The following is a 21,247-nucleotide window of genomic DNA, read 5'->3' as shown; positions in this document are numbered from 1 at the left end:
CAAGATATAAGAAATACATTCATAAACTAAAAGAATACTTGACCCTTCATTAGACTTCTTCTTTTGAACCATCACAGTACATCTCTCCTCCGGTCGACTTTCTCTTTATAAAAAGTAACTCAAGAACTTTCATGCACGGTTAATGATCTGGTTAGACATGTTTAATGGTATCTTCAGTGAAACAAACCTTTATAACACTTGCAAAGTTCATATTAACATAGCACAGGTGTTAAAGTAAAGACAGGAACATTCTTTTGTCTTTACCTCTCCGTGTGTTCCCTCTTCAGAATCCCATCAGGGAGCCGTTGACCTTTTCCTCTGCTCTTAAGTGTTGCAAATGTGAGAAAACTCATATGGCATGTGTTCTCTGTGATAGTGCCTCGACCTTTAGGGTGACGACGTAGGAATAGATCCAGAGCAGATAACCTGTTGAGGGAAAGGTTTCCATACGAGCTCCATGTTTATTTCTTTAGGGCCCTCCGAGGTAGGATAGAAGAGGTCATAAGAGAGGAACAAAGATATCGTATGAACTGCAAAACGTTTCAGTTTCAAGTCAAGTAGCTTTTGTGTATTTATATGAAAATTCTCAGAAACGTACATTTGAATTAATTAGAGTTTATTTCATTGAAAGGTAGAATTAATATGTAAATACCAGTAATGGCATTCAAGATTCAAAGAGTCAAAGGTTTTAATGGCATAAGCTACAGTGTAGAAATGGCAATGACATCTTATGAGCAATGCACCATATTTATATAATAAAATACAAAAATACAAATAACAACATTGCAAGAAGTCTATATACATGTAAATAGAATATGATATATACAAGACATATTCTTAAGCATTGTTTAGGGTAAAGAACATCTATTTTAGTCAAGCAGAACACGTGAACACACTGTATATTGGCATTGGTCAAAGTGAGAAAAACACATTAGCAAAATCAGCTGTTTGTCCGTCTGTCTTCAAACTGCGCACCACAGAAGCCTGTGATTCGTCAACAGGCACTTCTTATGAATCCCAGTATTAAGTATTTATAAGTCTTTGACAGTCTGAAATGTTTCTTGTCTTTGTTCAATCTGAGCTGGAAACCATGTTGTTTTTTCCCCTGCTGTGCAAAAACAAACTGAGCAGACTCATTAGACTAGTCACTAAAGCAATCTGTGTTATCTTTAAAAACAAACATTGATGTTTTCAATGGTGGATGGTGGTATTTACTTTTTTAATCCATTGTTTGTTAAACATTAGGGAAAAGCAGTTCAAGGAAATACTTAATATGATGTCTTGTGTTGTCACATGTAGAGCCGCAGTGAAACAAACAAAAGAGGACTTTGTACTTGTTATTCCTCAACACAATAACTGAATCAATTCTTCTTCTCTCATTTTGTTCTGACAGGAACTTCCTGGGGACCAAAGAGACGTCTCTGCTCCTGATGGCCATGTTCCTCCTGGCTGTGTTTTACCACGGACAGCAGGTAACATCACACCACTTTCTTCATAACACAAGGTTTTATGTATTACCTGAGCATAACCAGACTTTAATCATAGATGTGTTGGATCAGAACATCCAGAATATATTTTAATGGGGTCTTAAAATACAGAGATTTTTGTCAGACATTTGTTTATCTTCTATCTCTACAGTTTAAGAAAACCTCAGGTGACAATAACAGCTTCCGTACTGACAGTATTCAAACAAAAATCCAATTTCAATTGTAGTCGGACTAGAGGTCAACATCTCAGAAACAGATTTCTGAGAATACGTAGAACAAAAACGAAAAGAAATTCTCAGTGGAGATACATGTATATAAAGGGACTACAGCAAGGTCACATGACTTCACGTCACCACCGCTAAGCTAAAGGTGGCTGATGTTGGGCTATAAAGGAACTACAGCGCGGTCACATGACTTCACGTCACCACCGCTAAGCTAAAGCTGGCTAATGTTGGGCTATAAAGGAACTACAGCACGGTCACATGACTTCACGTCACCACCGCTAAGCTAAAGGTGGCTGATGTTGGGCTATAAAGGAACTACAGCGCGGTCACATGACTTCACGTCACCACCGCTAAGCTAAAGGTGGCTAATGTTGGGCTATAAAGGAACTACAGCACGGTCACATGACTTCACGTCACCACCGCTAAGCTAAAGGAGGCTAATGTTGGGCTATAAAGGAACTACAGCATGGTCACATGACTTCACGTCACCACCGCTAAGCTAAAGGAGGCTAATGTTGGGCTATAAAGGAACTACAGCACGGTCACATGACTTCACGTCACCACCGCTAAGCTAAAGGAGGCTAATGTTGGGCTATAAAGGAACTACAGCACGGTCACATGACTTCACGTGACCACCGCTAAGCTAGCTAAAGGTGGCTAATGTTGGACGTGATGACGATGCAATTGGCAACCAACGTATTTAAATTCACCAGTGGGATATTTACTGACGTATATTTCTAACATAGAGCACAAATCTCTTCAACTTGTGTTAACCACAGACCTTATTTCAGGCGGAAAACCATTGATTTCCAGACCTTGGGACAGGAAGTGATAAAATACACATATCCGGGTTTTCTGACTCATTCCTGCACCAATTGCTACGCCATGGTAGCCATGTGCTCTGTATTGGAGGGGGTTGAAATCTATTTGTCCGCTTCTAAGAATCCAACATTTCCCATCACATGTGGCACTTTCTGCTCCTAATGAGTCATAAAGCATTGATTTTCAGACAGGGAATGCTGACTCATGTTTAGGGTCGTATGACTCATTTCTGCACCACTCTACACCCATCAGGTTTGGCTCTAATGTATTTAAATGACTTTGTGTTCATTTAGAAAAACTATTTGTGTTGAATCTTGTGCTGCACTTCAGATTGATCGCTCTCTCTCTCTTTCTCGTGTTCAATAATTGATCCAACTTTTTTAAATGAAGCCGTTCATCTAAAAGATATAAGCAGCAGACTTCCCTCTGATCTGTGCCTGCGTTCTTAAGCAGTAGGTGCTTGAAGGGCAGTTTAAAAACACTGAAAATGCTTTGAAAAATAAGGATATTGATTTTCAGACCTTGAGAAGTCAATTAATGTTTGGAAAAATGTAAAATAACACTGAGTTGACCTTGTGACTTGTTTCTATGAAGAGTTCACTGCAGAGTTACGGTCAGGGTGAGAGTCTGAATGAATACTTTAATAAGTTTTAGTGTAATATCTGTGTGCTCCTTCAGAGGCAAAGAATAACAGAAACAAACCAGTCCATTTAAACATCTGAAACACAAGGCGTTGTTTCTCTGAAGGTGTAATCAGAGAGATGGAGGGAAGCTGGTGTTCCCGCCACGCTTTCATGCTCTCTCTGTGGCAACCTTTGATCAGCAGAGATGGAGGGGAGACGGCCCTAATTGAGGGTCCTTTGTAGCCCTATAAAAGTAGAAGACAGCCTCATTTGAAGTCACGCAGTGGCATATTGATTTTCCCCGGGTCAACTTGTTTGTCAGACAGACAAAGACGGGAACACTCAGCGCTTTGAAAATATGAACGTGTGAGAAGCATCAGGCGAGGAGAGAAGAGTGAATTTAAAAAGAGAATATTCACTGTTAGTGGGTCGGGGGGGGGGGGTCTCCTTTCAATGTGGTGTTAATGGTTGGTTGTTGCAACGATTACACAATGAAAATCAAAATATTTTGGAGGTGAAATTGGTACGAGGTTAGACCTATCCTTTATAAGTCAAATTGTGATAACACACAAAATGTATTCTTGTAATGTTCATTCTAATAATCTGTAAAATGCTTTCAGTTAGCAGCACGGTCGTCTTTAGCTGAGGCATTAAAAACATTGGCTAAAGCTTTTATACTTTTATTTTATTGTGCATTTCACGGCAAGACAGTACAAGATACTGTAATGATGTTTCTAACTCTTTTACACGCCTAGAGTTTTGTTTATGGAGCCGAGCCACAGAGCTTTTACGTCAGGAACTAATAGCTCTGGTTGATGAGGTTGTTCTTCATGAGCGCAGTAATTACATTATGAAGCATTTCGTTACAGCGCTGAAGACAAGGCTCTTATTTTCAAATGATTAGGTTGTGACACCACTTTCATTCTGAATGGTTTTGAAGACCAGAAGATTAATCCAGTTTACCTAATGGTTGCCGTGATGATGGACGCAACGGAGAGAATGTAATAACAAGTTGTCAGAACAAAATATAAGGTCATCTTTTATTGTGTTTCATAACAACCCATCGGTTTGCTTACTGAGCTAGGGTTTACTTCCTGTCACTCCTCTTCTGCTGTTCCCTTTAGTGTTTACTTCCTGTCTGTTTACTTCCTGTCTGTCTTCTTCTGCTGTTCCCTTTAGTGTTTTCTTCCTGTCTGTTTACTTCCTGCCTGTCTTCTTCTGCTGTTCCCTTTTGTGTTTACTTCCTGTCTGTCTTCTTCTGTTGTTCCCTTTTGTGTTTACTTCCTGTCTGTCTTCTTCTGTTGTTCCCTTTAGTCTTTACCCCCTGTCTGTCTTCTTCTGCTGTTCCCTTTAGTGTTTACTTTCTGTCTGTCTTCTTCTGCCGTTCCCTTTTGTGTTTACTTCCTGTCTGTCTTCTTCTGCTGTTCCCTTTAGTGTTTACTTCCTGTCTGTCTTCTTCTTTCGTTCCCTTTAGTGTTTACTTCCTCTCTCTTTACTTCCTGTCTGTCTTCTTCTGCCGTTCCCTTTAGTGTTTACTTCCTGTCCGTCTTCATCTGCTGTTCCCTTTAGTCTTTACTTCCTGTCTGTCTTCTTCTGTTGTTCCCTTTTGTGTTTACTTCCTGCCCGTCTTCTTCTGCTGTTCCCTTTAGTCTTTACTTCCTGTCTGTCTTCATCTGCTGTTCCCTTTAGTCTTTACTTCCTGTCTGTCTTCTTCTGCTGTTCCCTTTAGTGTTTACTTTCTGTCTGTCTTCTTCTGCCGTTCCCTTTTGTGTTTACTTCCTGTCTGTCTTCTTCTGCTGTTCCCTTTAGTGTTTACTTCCTGTCTGTCTTCTTCTTTCGTTCCCTTTAGTGTTTACTTCCTGTCTCTTTACTTCCTGTCTGTCTTCTTCTGCCGTTCCCTTTAGTGTTTACTTCCTGTCCGTCTTCATCTGCTGTTCCCTTTAGTGTTTACTTCCTGTCCGTCTTCTTCTGCTGTTCCCTTTAGTGTTTACTTCCTGTCTGTCTTCTTCTTTCGTTCCCTTTAGTGTTTACTTCCTGTCTCTTTACTTCCTGTCTGTCTTCTTCTGCTGTTCCCTTTAGTGTTTACTTCCTGTCCGTCTTCATCTACTGTTCCCTTTAGTGTTTACTTCCTGTCCGTCTTCTTCTGCTGTTCCCTTTAGTATTTACTTCCTGTCTGTCTTCTTCGTTCATTCCCTTTAGTGTTTACTTCCTGTCTTGTGCTGCTGTTCCCTTTAGTGCTTACTTCCTGTCCGTCTTCTTCTGCTGTTCCCTTTAGTCTTTACTTCCTGTCTGTCTTCTTCTACTGTTCCCTTTAGTGTTTACTTTCTGTCTGTCTTCTTCTGCTGTTCCCTTTAGTGTTTACTTTCTGTCCGTCTTCTTCTGCTGTTCCCTTTAGTCTTTACTTCCTGTCTGTCTTCTTCTACTGTTCCCTTTAGTGTTTACTTCCTGTCTGTCTTCTGCTGCTGTTCCCTTTAGTGTTTACTTCCTGTCTGTCTTCTTCTACTGTTCCCTTTAGTGTTTACTTTCTGTCTGTCTTCTGCTGCTGTTCCCTTTAGTGTTTACTTCCTGTCTGTCTTCTTCTACTGTTCCCTTTAGTGTTTACTTTCTGTCTGTCTTCTTCTGTTCCCTTTAGTGTTTACTTCCTGTCTGTTTACTTCCTGACTGTCTTCTTATGCCGTTCCCTTTAGTGTTTACTTCCTGTTAACTTTCCACATTTAAGTTTTCATTTAATATCCTCATTCATTTTAACCTTAGCTAGTTCAAAGTCTGTCGGATCAGAACAGCTTCATTCTGCAGTGAACTGAATTACACCGTGTGTCAGAGCTCTAACGCTGATGAGTCACATGTTTACTGGTGTTGTTATCGGCTGTTATCCACTTCTCTTCTGATTGAAAGTGTCTGTGCTGAGCGACCGACTAATTATCCCAGAGCAGCTTTGCATACTTAATTAGGAAAACAGTAAATGAGTTCTCGTGACTGAGGGACTAATTGATATCGAGGTTAATCACAAAACTGTTTCCGCAAATCGACTGAAAGAGAAACGCTTTAATTCCACAGACAGATCTGCCTGGCCCTGAAATTAATTTTTAATTTCATGTTTTGTTTTTTATTACCCCCCTCTCTCCCGTGCAAGTGCAAAGTAAATGGTAGCGACATTTGTTTGTCTCTAATGTATTTCAATAACTTTGGATTAAGTGTGCACTCAGAAAAACAGTTTGTGTTGAATCCTGTGCTGCACTTCAGATTGATCGCTCTCTTGTGTTCAATAATTGATCCAACTTTTTTAAATGAAGCCGTTCATCTAAAAGATGTAAGCAGCAGACTTCCCTCTGATCTGTGCCTGCATTCTTAAGCAGTAGGTGCTTGAAGGCCAGTTTAAAAACACTGAAAATGCTTTGAAAAATAAGGATATGGATTTTCAGACCTTGAGAAGTCAAGTAATGTTTGGAGAAGATGTTAAATAACACTGAGCTGACCTTTTGACTTGTTTCTATGAAGAGTTCACTGAGGAGTTACAGTCAGGGTGAGAGTCTGGATGGATGAATACTTTAATAGTTGTATTGAGAAGAACATATATTCTAAGCTTGTTTTTATTGGTCAAGTATTTCTCCGTACGGACTTATTAAGCATCGATCAAAGTCAGTTCTGTCAGATTTGTACAGAATCTGCTTCTAAAGCTCCGTGTGAGAGAGGCCAGGTACCGTGAGCAAACAACCCCACATTTAGCGATACCTTATTAACATTAGCAAGTCTGAAAACAGAGATCTGACTTCAGCGTCAAGAGGACATCACGTATTCTTTTCTTGATAATTAAACATTGTACACAACAAATCTGTGGTAAATAGGACATTATGCTTGTTTTCAGGTTGATATTAGTGTCAAATTAGTCTACTTCAACATGTCTCCATGCTTTAATGTTCAAAAAACTCTTTGTTGTTCTCATACTGTCTGTGCTGCAGCACCTCTTTTCACCCTCTGTCTGAAACCAGAGCCCAGTCTGCTCTGATTGGTCAACCGGCTTAGAGATATCCTGCCCTTTAGCATATCACACACAATGTGTTGGAGCGTTAGCCAATAGGAGCGAGAGTGTTACAAAGTGATGTCCTGCCCTTTAGCCTATGAGAGAAAAGTCAGTATGGCTTTCATCATGTTTTAGAAAATACACTCTAATAACTTCTTTTGTTGATCTTCAGCTGGAGTACACGGCCCGGCTGGACTTCCTGTGGCGCGTTCAGGCCAAAGAGGAGATCAACGAGATGAAGGAGCTGCGAGAACACAACGAGAACATGCTGAGGAACATCCTGCCGAGCCACGTGGCCCGACACTTCCTGGAGAAGGACCGGGACAACGAGGTCTGCACAAAACACCCCGTCACACATCTGCTGATTTGTTTGTTCGCCAATTGATCGCTTAGAAATACAACCGCAGGCTCTTCCATGATGATGTGTTCAGGAGCTTGTGGGAATTCTTACACTCAATAGTTTGTTGATGAACAACTAATCCCGGAGAAGACGTTTCCTGGATGACGCAGTAGCTTCTCATTTCAGTTTGATAAGAGGTACTTGTGTACATTGCAGCAGCATCAAAAACAACAAGACAAGGCATTGCACTTAAGTAGAAATTAAAGAGTGGAAATAAACTATTCTAGAATTTAAACATCTGAAAAATATAGAGTTGACCGTGAAGATAAATGAAACACTATTGAAGGGCTTTAAACACCATTTAAAGCAGGGTATTATGAAATGATGATGATGTGTTCAGGAGCTTGTGGGAATTCTCACACTCAATAGTGTGTTGATGAACAGCTTTAGATTTGAATTAGTGTTCATTTCGTCAGCTAATTGTTAACTTAGTCCTGTGTCAAATGTCCTTGTTAGTTTTAGTCATATTTAGTCACTGTTACGTTCCCTCCTAATCTAGAGGTACGAAGGGAAGTAACAAAGCACAGAAACGACCAGGCACGAGAAACAAGAGCGGAAACTGATCTTCACAAAGGGAGGTTTAATTACCGATGATGGACAAGCAGAAAACGGGCTCACCGGCCAACTTGCAAAGCAAATTAAAACACAAATATAATCAGGTCCCACACAGAGACAGAGACAGAGACAGGGACAGGGACAGGGACAGGGACAGGGACACCATGCAGCACCCAGGCAGCCAGAGGAGAAGGGGAGAGCGACTGCAGCTTTTCTCAGGTCCTTTATGGTGGTCCCTGATTGGTGATTGGGAGCACCTGGAGGAGAAGCTGCACCTGGAGACAATCAGGGAGAGAGAGAAAGACACACACACGAACACCAGCACCCACTACGGCACGTAACAGTAGCCTTCAAGTTTTAGTCGACTAAAAGTCTGAGCATTTGAGTTTGTAGCACTTAAAAAAGGCTTGGCTTATGTGAAGCTAATGCTCATGATTCTTGCTACCCTGACATGGTATACTTTTGAAGAGAGGAAGCCTCAAATGTCCCACAACACCTGAACACATCTGAAGGTTTTACTTCTATTATTAATACTGTTCGCAAAGGAAGAGACAATAAATCATTGGTTCTCTCTCCAAACGTCTTGATTCCCCATCAACTCCAGGTAATACATTGAATAGCTTAGGGTTAGGGTTAACCATAGGTTGGATTCATACATCCAATCATCACTTTAATGCTGATGGACATGGTGGACAGCATTAGCTAAGTGAGCCAGGACCAAAGGAGATTCTAAAGCTCAATATTTAACTCAACAAATCACACACCGTCACGTTTTCACCTCGTCTCTTTTACCGCTGACCTGCTCCGAAATCAGTCCCCTGCAATCCGTTCGCTGAGAAAAGAAAAGTAATTGCTTTTGCTAACTTTTACAGAGACAGGATTTGATTGGATTTTAATAACACATTGTCAGAGAACACATCGATTTGTTGCTCGACGCAGGAGTGACTCAGCTGACCTCCCTCCGCACTCAAGCTTTTCCTCATCTCTCTTTTCGCTCGCCTTATCTCTGCTGCCCTTTTCCTTTTGTGCTTTTAAACTCCCTCTGAATAGAGCTGTCTGCGCTCATTACGAGTTATTTAATGGGCACACACACACATCACACACTCATCAGACGGGACTTCTGGTGCGTTTCAGCCCATTTACTAAATGACTTTTATGATTGTTTTACGTACTTTAGACTTTCCTCAAATGCGTTTATATTGAATCATTTTGATTATTAAGACGTGCACTATATAGCTCAACCCTATAAAGCCCCTTTCATTCATTGTTGCATGTCAATACTTGTAATATATGTAATGTATGTGAAGCGTTTAGAGCATAAAATAAAATAAAATGAATGAATTATTATTATACAATGATTTTGGTGAGCGATACCGTTGGTAGCTAGCTAGCTTGCTAACGGTGGCGATCGTCACCTCCTGTGATTTAAGACCCTACTAAGCAGTCCGAATGCACACACTGCTCTTAAAGTCACGTGTTCAGAGTGTACGTCATGGCGGTGGGTCACAGGAAATAGAGACTCACTAGACCGCCACATAGTGAAGTGTGATTTCTCCCTGCAGACATCCCTTCTCCACCAGTGCCTTTAGCTTAATGTCATCCTGCCCAGAGAGGGTAGAAGTACACATCCTTTACTCAAGTAGAAGTACAGATACTCGTGTTTAAAATACTCTGGTAAAAGTAGAAGTACTGACTAAACTTCTTTACTCAAGTAAAAGTAAAGAGGCTTTGAAATGTTAAAGTGGACCTATCATGCTATATGTGAATAATATAGTGTAGGACCATTCCTATATAAGGCATATTTATACTTTTTATTTTTCAAAATACCAAACAGATCATGCATTTTAGCCATTCCTCATTTCGCTCAATTGAACACTGTCTTTGCATGGGCTGATTCTGTGAGAACAGCACCATCTACAGGCCTGGCATATGTACTACAGCCTCTCCAGCGCTTTCCAACGGCAATGTCCGTGGCTGTCTCCTCCTGATTGGTGGAGTTGGCCCAAAAGCCGTAGCGCCACTTCTGTGACGTCATAGAAGTGTTCAAATCTGGATCAGTCTGTATCAGATCCGTTGCAGCCCCTTTTTTAGAGATTTGGGTATGGAGGAAAATAGAGAGGGTTGTGTTTTCTGACACTTGGTGAGTTCCCTGGAACACCGGGGACATATATTCATGTATACAAGACGTACACAATTGTATTTTTGCATGATAGGTCACCTTTAAATCAAAAGTAATGCTCTCTTCTCCTGGATGATGCTGATGGTGATGGAGTCACGGAGGAAGGTTATCACACGCTCCGTATTGTCCTCGTCGCGCTCCGTCGACTCCTCTGATCTTCCGTTGCCTCTCAAACAAAAGGCGAGCCTCCGATGAATTATGGATGTCAGGAGAGCAGATAAAAAGAGGACGTGATTAAAAATGCATCCGTTGAGATTAAGGTTGGGTCCTGATCACTTGTTGCATTATTGATCAGGAGGTTTGGATACTGGAAACGGCTCCTATAAGGACCTGTGGAAGTACTCAGGTGACAGAAAGCTCGAGTGCTTTTTATATCAACGTTTTTAGTTGTTTGGATATTTGTATTCAGACAATACTGCAGGTGTTTTGAGACTCTGTCAAACGAATATCTGTTAAAGACTCCTGTGTTGAATGATGGGTCGATTACACCGTGATATATTGATTCAATTCAGTTATCTTTAATTCTACAAATTTGAGCTTTTTTAACCGTCTCTGTGTCTGATGAAGGTCGTACTTGAAGTATAAGAAGCAATATGGGAAAAAGTGAAGTCCTGATTAGACAACCTTTGCCAATTCGTCTTATTAGTTCACGACCGTTTGCTGTGATACTTGTTCCTCCTTGATTCTCCAAATGTAATAAACCTCTGTTTTGATCGTATTAAGGTCATAGTATAAAGTATAATAAGAAATATTGGAAAGTGTTATAATCTGGAAGATATAAGAAGAAATAAGCGGGAAAAAGATAAGTCCTGATAAGACGCGTTTTGCCAATTAGTCTTGAGTCTTTCTTTGAAATGATTAGATTAGATTCAACTGTATTATCATTGCACAGAGTACAAGTACTAACGAAATGTATTTTGCATCCAACCAGAAGTGCAAGAGTTGTTCAAGTATGATATATATATACATGTGACAGATATAAACAAACTGAATGTATTTAAAGTATGACGAACCAACAAGTAACACAAGGGGAAGCATGACTAAAAACACAAGGAGAGAAGGCATTTCACAATAAAACCAGAAACTATATCCACACAAAACTAAAATCATGGCAATGTTGAGTTTGAAACTGATGTGGATTATATGCTATAACCTTTCCAGTCAGCTGTGGACGCCTACCCTAAAATAATGAAGTATATTGAAGTTGTTTCAGAGACACAGTAACACACTTTTAGTGTGCCGCCCATCTGTCGTGCAGGATGACTCCTAAATAAACCTCTGAACTCTGAAGAGCCGCGGTGAAGGACAGAGGAATGAAATGAGCTCAGCTGAAGCTCTGACATTTGACTGCGCTCATTAAGCGTGCATAATGTCAGTGAAGATGTCAAAATAAAGTGCAATTAAAATAAGAAGTCAGGCAGAATACAGAGTGAGAAGAGTCTGATCTTTAATTATTTATGTGAGATGTTGAACTATGGCCGGACATTTTGTTTACCGGTCTATCATTAAAATGTGCTCCTAGTGACGGGATGAATACATTAGCTTGTGCTCATTGTGTGTGAACACTGCCCCCTGCTGCTGGAGGCAGTGTACTGCAGCATCACCTGAATCAGAATCATAACATTCAAACCTTGGTTTTTTACTGCTGTGTTTTAGTTAAAATCATATTAAAGCCGGGGGATGGTTGGGTAGTATTCTGAGAAAAAGTTGTGGATTATGGGAAAAAAACTGTCGTGGTTTTTTGGGTTACTTTACCACAATTTGCAAGATGGGATCTTCCTAACCCCCCACAGAGGGTACAAAGAGAATATCACAACAGTAGTGAGGAGGTGCAACAGTCTGAAACATGGAGATATAGCTTGGTTTGTACTCGTATCTCTAAAGTCTGGATGCTTTCTCAAAATGTTAATTCTGTGCTGAAATCATGCCTATTTCATTTTGGCCACATTTAAATAATTCTCCGACAAAGTCATCCCCTGCAGGCCCGATACACCGTGACCATTACAACATAAAAAACACTTCATTCTCAGAGAACCTCCGATTTCTGTATCAGAAACCTCAATGTTCACACCATCGGAATATAAAAAAGTGAATATTGTAAATGATTTGTTGGGAAGTCCTATTACCAACCTCTTGTGATATGATAGGCTTCAACAACATATATACTACACACTTTGCAATGGAGGTGTTTCCTTTGCAGACCATTTGCATGCACTAAAACCTATATAGATAGATAGATATTTAATTTTTCATTGTACAGGTACAACGAAATTACAATGAACTCAAGGTGCCAACACGCAACAACAAGACAATATAAAAACAACAAGACAATATAAAAACAAGAAATAGGACTTAAATAGACATGATAGGGAATATGTACATAAATAAATAATAAATTAAATTGCACGATTCCCCTCGTATTGCACGGAAGGCTTATATAATTCAAATATTAGCAGCGTTTAGTGCACATATGGCCCTGGGAAAAAAACCTATATAACACACTACAGGAAAGGGACAGCCCCAAAATAGTAAGAAGTATAATCAAATATATAATAGGGCCTCTTTAAGAAAAGGTACGAATGACGGAAACATGTTTTCTTTCCTCCGAACAAAGTGACGGAACATTTGCCGTGTGTAAGCGTCATTTCTTTGAGCATTAGGAAAAACGCTTTAAATCCCATGTATTGTGATGTGTCTCTACAGGAGCTGTACTCTCAGTCGTACGACTCGGTGGGCGTGATGTTCGCCTCCATCCCGGGCTTCGCAGACTTCTACTCTCAGACGGAGATGAACAACCAGGGAGTCGAGTGCCTCCGGCTCCTCAACGAAATCATCGCCGACTTCGACGAGGTGAGACTTTGAAGCGTTCGCACGACATGCAGGGGAGCAGCGTCTATAAGTAAAACATCTCTGATGAAAGCATGCAGCTTATTGCCCAGAACACTTCAGAGCTGATTCATGCCAACGTGTCAGGGGAGCTGAGAAAGTGTTTACCTCAGATAGAAAGAAGAGACTAAACTCTTCCAATATAATGCAGACTGTTTCATAAAGGACTGAGCTTCCTCTTGTATTGATTTCCCCAAACGAGATACAGAAGGATGTGTAAGAGTTTGATTATTGGCTTTCTGTGATGAGGTTCAGCAGTTCAGGATTTCTTCATTACATTACATGTCACTTGTTAGACACTTTTATCCAAAGCGATTTCCATACTCAATACTGTGGACAATCCCCACAGGAGCACTTTGGGGTGAAGTGTCTCAGGGACACAACGACATGCTGACTGCAGTGGGGTTTGAACCTGTGCTCCCCTGATCCCAACACCAACGCACTAGTCCACTGCGCCACACGCCTCCAGAAAGACTTCTCACAGGTTTTATAATGATGGAGAAAGAAGTCTAAAGCAAACAAAAATACAAAATCCTTCCAACTGAGCCACGACAGTGAAACATAAGGAATGCATGCCTTTGCAAAAAACCCATTTGTGACCCGCTGTATCGAAATCAGTCCAAAGTCGCAACGGCTCATTTCAAAAGAAACGTGGGTTTGTGTAAAAAATATAGTTTTTCGGGGTTCGGTGTTTTGTTTGATTTTAAACAAACAAAGTCTTGGCTTTCAGAATATTAAACTTGTTTCGGCAAATTCAGATAAATACAGGTTTGAAGCTTGTGACGGCATAATTACAAGCAGAGAACGGAGTAACTTGACGTCACAGCAGGCATAACAACAGTCTGTGTTTCTCGTGAGTGTTTTCCCCGGGAAACAAACACAATACACACAAACGCAGAATTACACAAACACACACACTCGAGAGCTTCCCCCAGACCAACAATCCAAACGAAAATATCTTCCCTCCGTAGTGTTTTGATCTTTTGCTCCGCTAATCAATCAACCAATCAGATCGATGGATTCCAGAGAAGAGGAAACTTTGAAGGCCTTTTTCTCAAAATGATGACTCTGTAACAGTTATTATATAATGTGAAATATTTTTGCTTAATATTTGGAGTAAAAAAACAATCCTGATATCATTAGAAAGCTAGAAATCTCCTCTTTCCAGCAGTGTATACAGCTCAAAATGTGTCTTTGGGTCAATGCGACTGATTTCGATGAAGCGGGTCACATATTTATTTGTACGGTTAGAAAAAGAAAAAGCAAAGTCAGTCCTTATATTGAATGATTTACATTTCGTGTGTAGGATTTCAGGATTCACTTCCTTATTCGTCAAACTGCCTTAAAGTCATTCTTCTGCACATGAAAAGTGTCTGGATTTCTGAAACCAAAAAGGACTTCTTTAAACATACGTTGCTTGCTGAGGTTTCCTGCAGCCGACGGTCTGGTCTGACGGAAACTCCACTGAGTTTTGACAGAACGTGTCAAAGTCTCCTAATGAGAGCGAGACAGCAGCTGAGCTCTCTGCAGCCGGCGGCCACGCCCTCACCTTCTGCTCAAACACAGACAGACGAGTGGCTTGTCATATCAGCAGCTGTGTGATCACATCGGAGAACAACTAGCAAAACATGATAAACGTTGGTTTGACACAGAGATAATGTTCTGCAATAATCCAAAATCACATGGAGGAATCCCATTGAACCCGCGAGATGCTGACTGTCCTCCTCTCTGAAGTCAAAGCTTTGTTTGTTCTTCCCTCTGTCTGTTGCTCATCGTGTGAGTCAGTCAGGTAGGCAGGGTGATGCTGAGTTTGCTCCTGAGGCAGTTTCAGAACATCTGACCTTTCCAGCAGTCAGTGCTGTTACGTCCCCAGCTCGCTTAGGGTAAAAGGGAAGCAACACGAAACCAGGTGTTCTTGGTAAGAGGTTGATTTTAATAATAAACTCAAAATAAAGATGATATAACCAAAAATACAGGCTCTTAAGGCTAAAATAGTCAAGTTCGACGCCGTCACCAATCACAGAATACACATAGAATACACATAAAACACACTAAAGCGCACACCCTAACTAACCACGGTAGCAGAACTAGCACAGAGCTACACAGAACGTAAGGAGAGCACCGAAAGACGTATGACACACTCTTGTAGGAGTCCCCGGAAGGTGTGGGCAGGGATTGGTGAGTCGGGCCCAACCTGCTCCAATCCAGATCTTCGGTCACGCCTACCGGAGGAGGGACAGGAAACTGGCATCCAATGGCGTCCGGGCAACGGGACATCTCATATACATAATAACATACACAGCTGAAAACAATCCCAGACAGGTTAACGAGCAGACAGCAGCAGCAGCCGTGACACCCCGCCCCCCCCCCCCCCCCCTTAAGACACAACCTCACCATTGTTAACCATGCCTACTACTAAACCTACCTAATAATTCTGAAGGACTCTAAAAGACTCAAAGGAAATCCCTACACACAATACACATAACGACCAGGGTGTGCTCATGCTGCGAACACAACGGTCCATTATTCATGCTGCTCTACGAGGGGAATTGAAAGAGTGCAATATCACATCTGAGCATTTGGTGTTTTGGCCGGAATAAAGAGCTTGACTCCATTTCATTGGAGTCCTTCTAGTCTGGACTGGAAGCTGTTCGGTCCTGAATCACTCCCAGACCGAGGTTTTTAGAGCATAAACAGTCAACTTGTGTTAATAGCAGTCAAAGGTCATAACAAGAAGCCTCAATCGGAGCCTTTTGGGGAATCGTCTTAAACCTGCTTTTCTTATCATATCCAACAGGGGGCGATGCGTCCTTTTGGAAAGTCTCATTGTATCGAAGTCTTCTTACTTCTAACCTGATTTATTACATCAGAAACATTTTCCTGTTGCGCTTCTGGTCTCAATCTCTTGTTTCAAGTCTTCTTCAATACAGCGTGATGTTCATTTGGTAAATCACGGTCCCATTTTGAGTAAAATAGACGATGAGGCAGGGAATGCTTTAGTGTTGGGCTACCTTGTGATGGACAGGTGTTTACCACATGGTATTGACTAGTTTGGATGTTGTTGATGTTTCCGTCTTCAAAGTGTTTCCAGATCGTGAAGCTTAATGTAATAATGTTGGTAACATTTGGTTGCACATGGATTATTGTCCTTTAGGTTGTCATTAGGGTCAGACTAATAAACGTCTCTCTCTGTGTCACAGCTGCTTGGTGAGGATCGCTTCCAGGACATCGAGAAGATCAAGACGATCGGCAGCACCTACATGGCCGTCTCCGGCCTGTCGCCTGAGAAACAGGTGAGATCCTCCAGCTTCCACCTGAACTCACAACATATCACTTTAACCCTGCATGCTGTTTCAGAATCTGGAGACCTGGTGCTTCTCTGGGTTGGTGGTTATCTTGATCATGATCTTGGTGGTTAGCTGCAAACCTCCTCAAACTCGGCTCACCACATGTCCTAAACACTCATTGCTAAATGTGCAAATACAACTGGTTTTCTGTTTTCAACAAATCTACGGTTGAAGCCTGATTGACATAAACTCACTGTAGCTGGACGTGTTGTACATTATCAGAATATGTTGGGCTATCATAAACTAAAAGTCTACATTAAATCACTCATTTGATCTAAAGTTATATTTACACACATTATTCAGCTAAGCTAATAATGTTCTGTTTTCCGTTCTGATGGAAACAGCGGAGAAGGAAGTACACAGTTAGACAGTGTAGTGTTTCTGAAAAGCAGATTTCCAAGTCAAGAGAGAGGAGTTGACAGCCAGCAGATTTCCTTTGTTGGCTTCCTGTCAGCTTCATACTTTGTTAAGTGTTTGCTGAAACAAAGGACACCATACATGCGTGGTAAGGACATTTGAAAAGTGCTGCACAAAGGCAAAGTGAACACATAGAGAGTGTTAAGCCAAACATTTGAAATGGTTAATTGTTTATTCATTGGTTAGTTTTGTTTAATCACAATGCAGCTTTGTAAGAACTTGTTTCAAAGATAAAGTACAAAATGGTGAAAAAGTGCAATTCAAATCTCAAAAAGTAAGTACAAATGAATCGCAGCAGTATGAATAGTAGGAGCAGAAGTAGAAATAGAAAGCTCAGTCAGTAGATGGAGCTTTCTTTTTTGGGAACCTGACAACGTGACCTCTACGCCTCCAGAGCCACAACAGACCTTTTCTCTGACGTGGACACACTCTGGTGTCAGACTTCCAGTTCCCTTTGTGACGCTCCTTCTCTTCTCCTGTGACCCACAGCAGTGTGAAGATAAATGGGGTCACCTGTGTGAGCTGGCGGACTTCGCCATCGCCCTCAACGAGAGCATCCAGGAGATCAACAAACACTCCTTCAACAACTTCGAGCTGAGGATCGGTAAGAGCGGTTTTTACTTCTTCCTTTCAAACGATTTGCTCTAGACTTCTTTGTCAAATGCTGAAAATTCAGATAAATATCTCTATCTGCATTTTAAAGCCTTGTCTTTCATTTCTTTTAAACCCCATATTGAAGGGTGTAGGATGAAACCATTACAGTGTCTCTTAACTGAAACCATTACAGTGTCTCTTAACTGATCCATCCATCAGGTTTTTTGTTGATAGGAATTCATCTTTACGTCTCTAGAATGTCTTTACATAATACAAAAAGAAATCCTGAAATGAAGATGATCTTATTTTATCTAACAAATATTAAACTCCAAAGATATTTAGTTCATAGTGATTTAAAAACTGAAGCAAAATCATCAAAACGTATCTTGATGCCAGCAAGGGCAACCCGAGTCTCCTGGTTGCTAATAGATCTCAGATTGCACAGAAGTCTAAGACAAATTACCATGTTTCCTTATTTATTACCAAAACATTCTCAAATAACTTGATTGGGTTTAGGTGAAGGTTGTGGTTTGGATGACTGAAAATAGTGTCGACAATGATTGAAGTTAGAGCTACTGTCTGTATAGAAGCCGATGAAAGAATTACCATATTTCTTGCTTCATTTATTACCTCGTTAAACATTTTCCTAACGAGTTTGTGGTCCCAATCAGTAGCTTCAAGTCTGATGTATGACTATTAACAAGATGTAAGAGGCTTTTTAGTCAAACATATCATCATAGAAAGGTTTATAGGATATGTTACAAGTTTATATCAAATATATAGTTATCTCCTACATTTATGCTTTCTCAATAAATGCACAATGTCTCTTTTACGGAACATTCCCTGCTCGACATAGACAACCTGGTTGGATCTAGGAAAAGATAGTATCTTGAAATACTAAAAATGAATATTGAATTTGTAACAGTTTGACTGAAGTTGCTGGGGTGCCAGTCAGGTCCAGCCTAACCGTTTTTAGAGTTAAGGTTGAGTCAAACCCCTTTAAAGGGTACATGTCACCGACGGGGACACACACAGCACATGCCCTTCTTAACCAGTTCAATATTTCTCTATTTATAACCTAGTAAAGGAATAGATTTGAAGAACAACACACAACACATCTCAGCTACTTTGTGTCACCGTCAGGTATGGCCCACGGCTCGGTGGTGGCCGGTGTGATCGGAGCCAAGAAGCCTCAGTACGATATCTGGGGGAAGACGGTGAACCTTTCGAGCCGGATGGACAGCACGGGCGTCAGCGGGAAGATCCAGGTCCCCGAGGACACCTTCCTGATCCTGAAGGAGCGCGGATTCGCCTTCGAGTACCGCGGCGAGATCTACGTGAAGGGCATCAGCGAGCAGGAGGGAAAGATCCGGACGCACTTCCTGTCGGGCCGCGTTCAACCAAATCCGCTCATCATGCAGCCGCGAAAAATCACCGGCCAGTACTCGCTGGCGGCCGTGGTGCTCGGGCTGGTGCAGTCGCTCAACAGGCAGAAGCAGAAGCAGATCCTCAACGAGAACAACAACTCGGGCATCATGAAGGGCCACCACCACTACAACCGGAGGACGTTGTTAGCGCCCGGTACCTCCGAGTCGGGAGGCGGGCATCACACGGAGCCAGCTGATAAGACTGAGCTGTCCTGAAGAGCACATGACAGGATTTCAGTTTCCACAGAGAAGAGTCCCTCAGAGGCAGAGAGGCTCCCCAGGCAGAAACCGTCCCAGAGGTTGAGTTAAACTTCAGCGAGTGCAGCTTTCTGACTTAGTGGCGAAAGAAAAGCAGCTGGAAGTTCTTTAGGAGTCATCGCAACTTCAGTAAACAGCTGTTGAAAGCAAGTCATTGTTTTGGAAGTCTCAATTATTCGCAATCAAGTCCGGAGTCTTAATTTCGAGAATAAAGAAGTCCCTGCAGGCTCCATTTATGTCCATTGTTGGAAAGTCATATACATTTCTTTAGAAATATCGTGCAATATTATTTTGGACACTAGATGGCAGTCATTAGATGTTCAGGGCTGTATGATGGATTTTAGTATCCCAATGCCCTCCTCTTTATTCTCGCAATTAATACACAGGTAGGTGGTAGGAGTGATTGTACACAGACAGACCTACAGACATGCAGAGATACAGAAAAAAACTTCATTTCACAGCTTGGAGAAACCACAAACCTTATTTCAGGCTTCAAACATATTCAAAGAAACGTTAACTTCAAGACGAGGCATCTGGAAAATGGTCAAATGCTGACTCATTTCAGGGTTTTATGACTTGTTTAACCATCAGTGAACCAAACTAGCCCCAACACGAAACTAGATCAGATCCATTTTAGTAACTTTGTGAGGTTAGTTAGCAGCTTAGCTTAGCTTAGCCTACACATTGATATATGACCAATCATGCTGCTTTGACAATGTAAATTAAGTCTCTTACATATTCCCTCCAAAGTGTTTTCGTTGTACTGAATTCGTCCGATCTTCTAGTTTCTTAGAATATCAGGTTTTCAACTGTATCTTAAAAATGGAGCTCTCATAAAAAAGCCAAACTTTAAAACAGTTTTTCAGAAAAGCCTATTAACTCTGATGCGTCTTTTAGGGGACTTCCCGATATCGAGACACAAGTGGTATCAATGGATTAGATTTAGTTTTCATATGATGTCAGAATGTTCACTCTAACTAAAGGGCTTTAACTCAACCAATCAGATGGCTTCTGCCTCCTGCAGCTGCTCTGCTTCTGACTGATGTGTGTCGAGCTGAGGCTCCACTTTGTCCTTGAAAGAGGAGGAGGAAGAGGAGGAGGAGGAAGAGGATCTGTTTCCTCCTCCCTCATCTGTTGGAACGATCCCCTCGGACTATTGGACGTTCCTCCTGTCGTTTCCACTTCCTGTTTTTATGTCGCCCCCCGCCCAAAACCCCAAACCCCCGTCCCGCTGACCCTCGCCCGGTGTCGATGTTTCTTTTTTGTATTTCTTTTATATATGAGAACACAATTAAAGGGGTCTAATTTTTATACAAGCCATGTGTCTGGTTGCCTTTATTCTGTATTAAGCTTCTGTTTTCAAGAAGCATCGAGACGTCCACTTCGGTCATATCATTTCTAAACAACAGCAAATTCATTTTTAAGGTATTATTGATGCTCTTTTAGCATTTCTCTGTCATGCAGTATATTCTAGGATCGAGATTATATTTGCACATGGCATTTTTTACAGGATTTCTGATGATGAGGAACTTAGTTCATTTTAAAACAATGTTACCGTAGCCATAACGCGCCAAAAATGAACAAAATGAACTAAAATACAATTGGACACATTTGAATAAAATACACAAAGATCAAATAGGTCAGATAGTTACTTATCTGATCTTGCATTGATATAAATAAAAACAAACCATCAGATTATATAACTTTGAATAAAGCTGATAAACGTTCTGCTATTGATTTGAACTTTAAAGAAGAAATTGTGCTTTTAATCTCATCTAATTTGCACATTTCCGGCTGCACACATAACCTTTTGTTTCCACATCAGAGAAAGAAATTGGCCTTCTTCTTGAGGAATCCTATCAGGATAGTTTGAAGGAGAGGAGATGATCCTGACGCCTGCTGGACGACGCCGAACATCTGCACTGACTATTTATCAGTCAACGAAGGAGTTTGGAATATACATGAGTTACCTGACTCCTATCTGCCATGATGTTTTAAAATGTGACC

At 41.1% G+C, this 21,247-nt stretch overlaps 1 protein-coding gene across 2 annotated transcripts in view; it reads left to right on the top strand.

The window, feature by feature from the left end:
* adcy8 (adenylate cyclase 8 (brain)) overlaps positions 1 to 20,556 on the top strand; it is a 116,688-nt gene extending 96,132 nt beyond the window's left edge. For both annotated transcript variants that reach the window (XM_079652209.1, XM_079652210.1), the window contains exons 14-19: positions 1,394 to 1,472; positions 7,350 to 7,508; positions 13,015 to 13,161; positions 16,398 to 16,490; positions 17,451 to 17,565; positions 18,699 to 20,556. In XM_079652209.1, the coding sequence (XP_079508335.1) occupies positions 1,394 to 1,472; positions 7,350 to 7,508; positions 13,015 to 13,161; positions 16,398 to 16,490; positions 17,451 to 17,565; positions 18,699 to 19,198 (1,093 nt within the window). In that variant the 3' untranslated portion in view covers positions 19,199 to 20,556. The remainder of the gene's footprint in view (positions 1 to 1,393; positions 1,473 to 7,349; positions 7,509 to 13,014; positions 13,162 to 16,397; positions 16,491 to 17,450; positions 17,566 to 18,698) is intronic.
* Positions 20,557 to 21,247: the final 691 nt, after the last annotated feature.

Source organism: Notothenia rossii, assembly GCF_949606895.1.
Source record: "Notothenia rossii genome assembly, chromosome: 9".
Taxonomy (NCBI): domain Eukaryota; kingdom Metazoa; phylum Chordata; class Actinopteri; order Perciformes; family Nototheniidae; genus Notothenia; species Notothenia rossii.
Note: the sequence above shows the minus strand (reverse complement) of the source record. Positions and strands in the feature narration are given on the sequence as shown.